This window comes from Nuphar pumila, chromosome 12 (assembly GCF_984573655.1).
Source record: "Nuphar pumila chromosome 12, dmNupPumi1.hap1.1, whole genome shotgun sequence".
Taxonomy (NCBI): Eukaryota; Viridiplantae; Streptophyta; class Magnoliopsida; order Nymphaeales; family Nymphaeaceae; genus Nuphar; species Nuphar pumila.
The window spans coordinates 51,604,769-51,615,279 of NC_143260.1; the positions used below are offsets into that span (position 1 = coordinate 51,604,769).

Below are 10,511 nucleotides of genomic sequence, written 5' to 3' on the forward strand. Positions count from 1 at the left end.
AAAACTAGCTTCAATCTCCCAAGAAATCCAAAAAACACAAGAATAAACTCACCATCGCAACGGCCGTGACAACCGACGATTGTGCCTGAGAGGTCAACGGCGACACGACGAAGACACCATATACCGGAGCTGGTCCGACCGATCTCAGGCCATGGAAGGCCGAAATCTGAAGCTTCGAATCCATCGACAACCAGCGCTCGAAGCTCCCATCATGGTAGCCATCGCCGAAGAAACAAAGAAAGCCTTCTGCCAACCGGAGAATCGATCAATCGCTAAGGTTTCTCTCTTTCTTAAGTTTCCCCAGCACCAGAGGGTCGTCGAAGAGTTGTTGCAAAGGCGGCGTCTTCTCCAGTGGCAAGAGACAGCTTGAGTGAGATTTTATCACAGCGCTCTTGCTTTTTGCTCTTTGCAGAAACAATGAGCCTAGTCGCAAATTTGTGATGCTTCTGTTATCAAATTAGTGTTTGTTTTACTGTAATTTACCAAAATATCTACCCTATTTCGGTCATAATATTTTCGTTGATGAGGGTATTATTGTATTTTTATTTGAAACGCCTCTGTTTGCCCCTGGCATTCCCCGACTGATGATTTTGTCTCTTGTGTTTCCCGTTTATATCGGTTTGAAAGTATCAGTATTGAATCTCGCGTATCTACCATAAGAAACACTATACCCGGCGTGTGTGCCTCCGTCTGAGGCGTGCGCCTCAAGGCCTATGAGGCGCATGCCTCAAGGGTATTGCGCCTTATGCATGCGCCTCAAGGCACAAAACCCCTCGCCTTGAGGCGAGGCGCGCTTTTTGCGCCTTGAGGCGCGTTTTTAATAACAGTGGTCATCGCTCTTTACGTTAATCAGCAATTCGATGATGTGAAGAGTTGTCGAGTGGCTGAAAATTATGTGATACAATGAAATTACAAGGTCAAATTTAAGAGTAGCAATAATAGAGTTTTGGTCATATGTGTAAGAAAAAATGAACTGCCCATGGAAGATCCATTGTTCGAGGGTGTGTGGTACCAATTACTTTCGGCCTAAAACCTATGAAAGCACCCACACTTGTGATGGTTCATATGATAATGTGCAAGCAGTGCATGTGCCAGCAAAATGGGTTTCGGATGTCATACGTGATCGACTACATGAGTCATGACTAACCATCAATGACTCAGCGATAAATCATCAATGATATCTCTCATGATCGATAGGTTAAAATTAATTACAAGCAAGTGTGGCAAGGAAAATAAAAGGCACAAGTAGAGCTTTATGATTCTTTTGAAGATTCCTTCAAAGAGCTCCCTGTGTACATTTATCAGCTGAAGACCGCGATTCTAGGGTCATGCGGAATAATTGAAACTAAAGGACAAATCAGTTTAAGTATCTATTCATTTCTTTAAGACCCTGCATTGAAGGGTTTATACAAGGATGTAGTCCACTCACTTTCCTCGATAGTACCTTTTTAAGTGAAAGTACATGGGCATATGCTTGGAAGCACATTTTGTTGGTGCTTGCGAACATATGTTCACCATAGCATTTGGTGTTGTAGATAAGGACTCTATTGCATCATGGAAGTGGTTTTTAGAGTGTCTAAAAGAAGAATTACATCATAGCATTTGATGTTGCAGACAAAGAGTATATTAAATCATGGAAATGGTTTTTGAATTGTCTGAAAGAAGAATTACACCATAGCATTTGATGTGTTGTTGGCATAATGAGAATCATTGGGTTGTCTATGTGATACGTAAAAAGCAACAGGAGGTTTGTTATTACAACTCATTGTGGTGTCAATCGCATGTGGAGAAGGATGTTCACAGATTGGTATCATACATTGTGTTTAATAGTTAAGAAATTTTGTTTTTTGTTCATTATTATCATGCATATGTTCATTCTTTCTGAACTGTGCAGTTGAAGTTCATGTGGTGGGCATTTGGATTGAACACAAAAGTGTGGAACCTTGTAATCGTTAGAGCAACCCAAAAACAAAAGAATGGGTAAGTAATAAGATGATATGAGCTCTCGTGCATGTGTGGATTATTAATATGTACGAAAAATGATATGGTGTAGGCATGACTGTGGAGTACATGTTCTCTCTGTTGCACAACAGATCAATAATAATCACCTTGAGTATCGTGAGGTACTTTGAATTATTATTTATTAATCCTTCATAATATACAAATTAGATTAGTTAGATTGTAAACTAAACTTTTGTCTTTGAAACATATGACAAAAAATGTCAAATCTTACCGACAAACTCTAATTAAGAGATAGAGCAAGAAGATGGAGGAAGAAAAGCCACAAGAGATGAAGGAACAGAACCACAAAAAGAAATGAGGACAAAGAAATGGATGGCACAGCAGCAACATGAAGAGTCATTTTTTTGTTGTTTTGTGTATTGTTGATTGGCTATGTCCATATCATGAGTTTTAGATATGGACAATTTGATTTGGTTTATACAATATTAATTGTTAAAACTCTTGAACAGGATTTATGCATCATCAACTGCTTTGTACAGGTTTGGCTACTACATTTGTTGTTGTTATTAGTCAGATGTATAGAAACTGACTTCTTGTGTTTCACTTTGGCTTTCTTAAAGAAAAAATGAATTTCGGTGTTTGGTCTTTCTTAAATAAAAGTGAACCTCAATTCCATCAGTTTCTATTATTGGAATGGAATAGCAATGGAGTTTTGTTATTAATTTGCTAATGCAAATCTTAGTTCCATTAGTTTCTACCTTAGTTGTCAAAAGCATCGAGATAGAAGTTGTTTAGTTATGTCATGGAGAGACATTTTGTCACAATTTCTATCATGAAGATATTGGTTTCCTAGAGGAATATTTTCCTTCTACTTCAGTCACTATGTTATTGATTATCTAAAGAGTTATTACAACTGCAGATTATGAAGACATCAGTTTCCTAGAGGAATATTTTTTGAGTACCACATCAGTCAGGGTTGTAATTTGTAGCTAAAGATGCTTTTTTTAGACAGTTGTATTTAGCTCTACACTAAATGTAAATAACTCCATTCTATCTCTATTTTTAGCTGGCTTCAGGATGATTCGGTGTCAAAATTTCAAAATCATCTCTGTTACAGGCTTCGAGCATAGGCACTCTTTTATGGATGATACATATTTGTAAAATAAAAAAGGTTGAATCAAGTGAAACAATATATGAAAGGGTACTGATATATACAGATCTGCCATCTACATAGAGGCAAGATGTTCTGCTGAACGCAAAGAAAATGTACAAGACCATTCGAGAAGGCTTAGTTCATTGTTCTAGCAACATGGACTTAATTTTTAATAAATGGAGTAATGCATCAAGCATTAAAAGTGGTGTTCGTGATATATAGTCGCTGAAAACACTAAAGCCCTGTTTGGATGACACACTGTAAAATCTGGTTTTCTGAAAAGCGGATTTCTTGACCTGGTTTTTGTAAACCCTGAAAAACTGATTTTGTTGTTCGGATAACAGCTTGTTAACCTGTAAATAACCTGGTTATCAGAAAATTAAATAGTAACATGGTCTTCGTTTACATTCTCATCTGCCAGAGTCATAGACACATGCATAAAAATAACCTTGTTTTCATTTCTTTCCACTTTCTTTTTGAAGATCACAAAACCCACTCTCGTTCCAAGGAGTCACACCTCTGCTTATATAATGTAAAGCATAGAAGGCTAAGATTCACTAGGTACAAACAAAAAGCACAATGAAAGTGAACAAACAACAGTCACAGTTATGATGCAATTCATTTTCATCTCAAAAGAAAATTCATTAGTATTTCTAGCCTTATGTAGAATGATTCATACATGAAATGCTCCTCTAAGAAAAGAAAAAAAATCATTTAGTGCAACATATAGCTGCAATAACAAAATTTAAAGAAAATATCAACCAGATGAACAATGACACACCTGTAACTGAATGCTGCAAATTGCCCAAAGCAAAAATCTTTCTTCCCCAACAAGTTTATACATTTTCATTGCCGTCTGCCACACCAGGAAAATGGAAAGGACAACAAATAAAAAGAATGCTAAAAGAACTAAGTAAAGCAGCATAGACACTTCTGTTTTATAAATTCTTTACATCTCAATGATACAACGAATAAAGAAAATAAGGATATTTTTCAAATCATTCAGACCTGCTGTTGCTTCACGTATGAATATTCTCGAACATGGCAATTGAAAAGGCCCATCATTAACTCCAGATTGTTTGCAGATTTCTGACAAGCATACTCATAGCAAGACGTTGCCATATTTACTGCTTAAGACAACGCAGCAATGATGGGTTGTCCCATAAATAGCAAATTTGAGAATAATAAATAATGAACAACTAAACTAGTGGCTGTTTCAACATACACTGATCCAGACGTTGGAGAACAATCTGCAAGGTGCTTAAGGTTAGATCATCAATATGAACAGTGTCATCTGCATATAACAGCTCTTTTGCATTACAGCACAGAGACAATGCTTCATCCGTTTTCCCCATCCTCTCAACAATGAGCGCCTTCAAAGCCTAGGTACAAGTGGAAAAGAACATTTGAATGAATTATCATATGGATATAAGACATAAGAAAGTGTAGACGCCTACAAACGCAAGCCTACACATGTATAGCCTATCCTACTGCGGAGCAACATCAATGAATTTTTTCTAAAAATTGACAAATAAATGGATTCAGCCATCATAGAAGGGGCAACATAACTGGAAACAATTTATTCTGACACCACAAAGAATAGTAAAGGATGGTCACTCTGTTATAAAGCAAGGTCATAAGCCTTTTATAGCAAGGTTGTCTGTATTGTACCGTATTGTACGATACATATCGTTATTATATAGAAAAATGCTACGATACACACTCGTATCGTGATATGAGTGTGTATCGTATTTATATCGTATGTATTGTATGATATGGCCCATATCGTACGATACAGGACGTATCGTAAGATACGAGTGTGACGCACTTATGAAGGGCCGAAAAGTAATTTTTTCATTTTTGGGTTTTAAAGACCTCTTGAGGGCCGACTTTCTCATTTGTGTAGAGGCCATTAGAGAGGTATTCACACACCCTAGGACTCATGAGAGCGATTTGGGGGCCGATCCATGCACAAAGTAGAGAGCATTTGCGATTTCATCAAGAGAGCATTTTCACCATTTTTTCACTCAAGGGAGTGGGTTAAGGTAAAAAACCCTATTTTTTTATTCTTATTGAGCTTTTTTGGAGGAAGATGGCATCAAATGATCCCTCATGGCAATGGGGCACTTGAATAATGGGTGAAAACCAGTTGAAAATTGAGTGCAACTATTGCCATAATGTTATTTCGAGTGACATCTATCGGTTGAAGCATCATTTAACTGTGACACATCTAAATGTTGCAGATTGCACATCAAAGACTTTGTTGGATGCCGTGAAATTGCACTGTCAATAATTACTTACTGGTTTGAGAAAAAAAATACAAGAAAAAGAGATGAGTGAGGTAGAAATGGGGTAGATGTTGTTTCAAGATCAGATTCATAAGGAAATGAAAATTTACGACAATACATTGTATGATAGGGGAGACCTGAAACAGTGCGGAATTGTACCATGATATGCCTAGGTAATTTATTTGTGTATTTCAATTTTAATTTCATATTATTATTTAGTTATGATGTTTTGTATGATTTGTATCAGTTATTGTCTTACTAATTTCTCATTTTCATATTTTTTTTAGACATGTGGTAGACTAGGTTTGGAAGTGATGTTCCAAACCTAAGAGCTTTTGTTATTCACATCCTAAGTCAAACATGCAGTGCAAGTGGATGCGAAAGAAATTGGAGCATCTTTGAGTAGATTCATATAAAGCGAAGAAACTAATTAGAGCACAAAAGGCTCAATAACCTCGTGTTCATTTGCTACAACCTACGACTGAGGCAAAGGTAATTTTAAAATTATAAAGCTTATTTGTCATATTCATGTGTTATTTAATATTTTTTTATGCATACAAAACTCAATTAATTTTAATTTTTCATGTTATCTTTTTAGGCAAATACAAAAGTTGTCATCAAGGAGGCGCAAAGAAAGTCTGATCCCATCAGTTTAGAGAACATCGATGTATTGGATGAATGGGTTCAAGAAGAAGCAGAACTCCTAGATGAATAGGACATTCAATGGATATACGTGGAGGGAGCTCAAGACGTAGATGACGAACACCCCATGTATATTGGAGATAATTTGAATGTCGAAGGAGGAGGAGAAGAAGATGAAGATGAAGAACAGGAAGAAGATAATAATGATTGTTGATGGTATACTTCTTAAAAACTTGGTTATGTATTGTAATTTGTAATTGTTAAGTATTCATAAACTTGGTTTTTTTTTTATGAATCTTGTAGCATGTTCTTAATTGAAGATATTACTATTTAGCACTATTCTTGTGAGATTTGATGATCGATGATGTGTTATGTAATTTATAGAGACATGAATGCTTCACATGATTTTATGGTTGCATTTTGTACATTTCATCATTGTTTTGTGTATTATGATTTTTTAGTTTTTTTTCAAAATTTATGAATTTTTACGATACGTATCTTATTTCAAGCCCGAACAATATGGGTTACGATACGATACACATAACCTTGTTTTATAGTGAAACACATCATAACACTTATAGACAGTGGAAAGACAATGAAAGACCTTTTCAATTAACCCATGGAAAGGGAAATATGCAAAATAAAAAATTAAACTCAAAAGACTTGTTGATGCATATATAGTCATAGGCGCCTAGTCGGGTTAGTCGAAAGGAAAACTAGGAATCGGTCTTATTCCTAGTTTATCCCAACAGGGGTACCGATTTTCCCAACTAGGCACCTAGTCGAAGCTTAACCTACCCTCGCCTAGGCGCTTGGGCAGTTCCATTTATTATTTTTTCATTTTACGATAACGGTTGGGGGGGTTATAAACCTCTCTCTCTCTCTCTCAGGCTTGACTTGAGTGTCCTCCGCCCTCTGTCGTCGTCGGCGCCCTCGCCCGCCGCCGTCTCCCTCTGTCGTTGCTCCAACCTCCAGGTATGCCTCTTCTTCTCTCCCCCTTCCTCCGCCTCTGATTATTCTTCTCTCTCTCTTTCTCTCTCCCCGTTCCTTTGCCTCTTCTTCTTCTTCTCTCCCCCTTCCTTCGACTCTTCTTCTTCTTCTTCTTCTTATTCTTCTTATTCTTCTTCTCTCTTTTTCTCTCCCCCTTCTACTTCTTCTTCTTTTTCTTCTTCTTCTTTTGTCTCTCTTTCTCTCTCCCCCTTCCTCTGTGGCTTTTCTTCTTCTTCTTCTTCTTCTTCTTCTTCTTCTTCTTCTTCTTCTTCTTCTTCTTCTTCTTCTTCTTCTTCCGCCGCCTCTTCTTCTTCTTCTTCTCCCCTTCTTCTTCTTCTTCTTCTTCTTCTTCTTCTTCTTCTTCTTCTTCTTCTTCTTCTCTCTGTCCAAAACAGAAAAGATTCTTTTGGTTTTGTGTGTGTGCATGTGTTTTTTTTTTTTTATTTCAGCAATTCTCTATGTGTACAGTGTACCAGAAGAAGAATTTAAAATTTTGTCAAGTTTTGTAATTGCTCTGAACAGATTACTCTTGATCAGATTTTGTTGTTGATTATTTTTTGTTGCTATAAGTTTTGTAATTGTTGTAATTGCTCTGTCCCTATTTTTTGTTGTTGTTGCTGTTGTGACTGCATTGAACTGTTGTTACTTATTAATATCCATGTATATGTTTCTTTGATTTTTTCCCCTAAATTGTGTATAACAGATTTTGTAATATAACAGTTTTACTATACAGCTGCGCTTCAAGATAGTGGTATTTTGCACTTTGTGCATTTGTTGATTAATTTTATGTTGGATACTTCTTTGTTGTTAGTCTTAATAATATTTGGGCAGGTTTTGTAATATAACATGTTTACTATGGTTGATGATAGCAATATTTTATGCTTCGTGCATTTATCGTTGATTAATTTTATGTTGGATACATGTTTGATATTAGTTTTAGCACTTTATTTTGTAGTCGTTGGGGAGGCCCAACAGCTATATGGGCCTCTTCCTTTCTCTATAAAAGGAGCTTCAAACCCATCTTGTATTTTAAGCCTCTAAGAGGTGTTCCTCAATAAAGTTTTATATTTTCAAAGTGTCCTTGCCCTTTGTGGCTCTTGTGTTAGCACGTTAAGTGCATTTTATGTGTTATTTATTTGTCCCTTCGTGGACCCAAAGTGTGTAATTGTTTTATTGCTATTGTAATTCAACTTTTGTAATATCTCTCGCATTTCCCACCGGTTTGTGACATATATGTAACTGGTTTTTTAGATGTACATCTGCCCTTTTTATTCAGATATATAAATTTCTCTGTTTTTTTCAGATATATGTATATATTAAAGACAGTTTGAATCATTGTCAGACAATACTATTCCTGACATATGTGTTACGTACCATATAAAAGAGATGCATATTTCTGTTAGGAAGGCACATTTGGATAAGAAACATGCAAGTTTGTGGCAATGCTCATTGTAGTGGAAGAGGAATATTTCAAACTTGACTTAGAAAATTAAGAGAAACCGAAGTTAGATTCTAGTGGAACTGCTTCCCAACCAAAACTGTGGGGTCGAGTTACAACTCTCACGCTGATATTCAAGCTCACAGCATAAACTTTGGAATCCAGCCATAAAGAACTCTAACGTGTGAAAAAAGTGTTGACTGGCGGATATCCTACGCCACGATAAAGATCCTCGCCGTTTTTCTCTAATTCAATAAAACACGAGCTGTCATTTTTCTGTTTTGTGAGGCAAGCACAGAGCATGAATATGCAGATTCCTTATACATGATATCAAGAGTCTACTGATTCTGACGTTAGAGTCACGTGAACCGCCCAAAAGAATGATCCAGAACAACGCATGTTCTGATTTAAGAGCAATGCCACAATCTACTCGGTTTTCTAATTTTTAGCTGCAGGGCGTGACATCTATGAAACACCATGGATGTATTTATTTCACTAGGTAATAATGAAGAAGTGGGAGAACAAGATGAGAGTGTCCAGAACGAACAGGAAAACCAACTCTGTATGGGTGGCGCTTGAGTGAACGTGTGCAAGTCCAGAAGCACCTCACACGACCCAACCAAAAATCCCATCCACTGTACCTTCTAAAATGTCATGTTGGGTTCCTCTTAGTTGTAATAGATGAAAGAAGCGTTTAAATGCCGAGCAAGTGCATCTCGTTGTGGAAGAACATGGCGCAATGCAAATACTCCCAACTCTCAATCAAAAGTGGAGGAGCGTTTTTTGGTCAACTTTTCACATTGAGCACAACAGCATAGGAAGGCGGCGCAGATAGAAAGAGAGGTGGGGAAGGCAGCAACTTACTAGTGCATAGGGGGAGTTGGGATACTTGGAGAGCAAGGCGGTGGCGAGTTTGAGGGCATTCTTGTACTGTCGAGAGTCGACAGCGTCCCAGATGGGGCGCACACGCCTCTCTGGTATCCCTCCCGCGAACCCCAACTTGGACGCCATGTGGATTTTGCTTATATCGTTGAGTGTGATATCACAAGGAAGGAACGAAACGAAGAGCCCCTCTGTTGTTCCGCCTCGTCCTCCTGATTCTCCTCCCTCAACTTCTTCTTTCGTGTCATTCGCGTCCCGTTTGAGAGACGGTCGCTCGGCTAAAGCGAGTGTCTCGCGGAAGGGAACGACGGCCGTCCCGTCCTGGAGAAGACGAGGAAAGCATCGACTAACTAGTAGGGCTTCCCGAAAATGTATTTGGGGATTCGGCGGACTCGATGTATTGAATTGTCACCCGCCAACCCGGCTATCCTCGTGTCGTGTTGTCGTGTCATTGATCCATGGTGTCTTAATAGACCCGAATCTGCTGTGCTGCCCGCCAGAATGTTGGGGGCTCATCTAGGTGTGTCAATGGATTGGGTTTGACCCAGATCCGACGCATTTCAAATCCAGTAGGTTCAGGGTTAGGTGATAAAGGTGGTCTGATTAGGAATCCGGGCTGGACGCAGGGGTCCGTTTAGTACATGAAGCCAAGTATGGTTGGGTATGACCTGAGTTTCAATTGTTTTTTTTATGACGACGAGGAACATTCTCCCAAGTGAGAAAAAACCCGGGTGAGACCACCTTGCCTTAGCTCCTCGGCATGATTCCCAAGGTTGAGAATGGCTTGAGAACCAAGGAAATTCTTATTTAGAAAAATCGGCTACGAGAAATGCTTAAAATCAAAGAGAATTTGATGAAGAGAAAGGAGATAAAGAAGAAAATGTGCACTTGGGAGTCAATGGATGGTGGCTATAGGTTAGCATCAATCCCCAAAAACCGCAGCACAAAACCCAAGCAAGGTATTAGCTAGGGTTTGATAAAAACCGAAGGAGGTTATAAGTTCTCCAAGAACACGCAGGTGCGTGTTCTCAGGTCTAAATGAGTGCCACGTATGTAAGCACGTGGGGCACATTTTCCCATGTGTGTCAGCATCACTTAGCATCGGAGTTTGATTTGTTTGCAAAGACTTAATTACCCTTTACTGCCATTAGCATCA

General features: G+C 38.2%; 1 protein-coding gene across 3 annotated transcripts in view; it reads right to left on the reverse strand.

Annotated features, from left to right (window-relative positions):
* The window catches only part of LOC149820895 (Tetratricopeptide repeat (TPR)-like superfamily protein), a 166,983-nt gene extending 157,282 nt beyond the window's left edge, over positions 1-9,701 (reverse strand). The window contains exons 1-4 of one of the 3 annotated variants that reach the window (XR_016426348.1): positions 9,338-9,698; positions 4,341-4,497; positions 4,124-4,242; positions 3,897-3,971 (exon numbers count right to left, since the gene is read on the reverse strand). Coding sequence is in view for 2 of the 3 variants with exons in the window: in XM_089981702.1 (XP_089837828.1) it covers positions 3,897-3,971; positions 4,124-4,242; positions 4,341-4,497; positions 9,338-9,484 (498 nt within the window). In the remaining variant the exon portion in view is untranslated. Of the gene's footprint in view, positions 1-3,896; positions 3,972-4,123; positions 4,243-4,340; positions 4,498-9,020; positions 9,152-9,337 lie in introns of those variants that run through there. The other 2 variants (XM_089981702.1, XM_089981703.1) reach the window with 2 other exon arrangements.
* Positions 9,702-10,511: the final 810 nt, after the last annotated feature.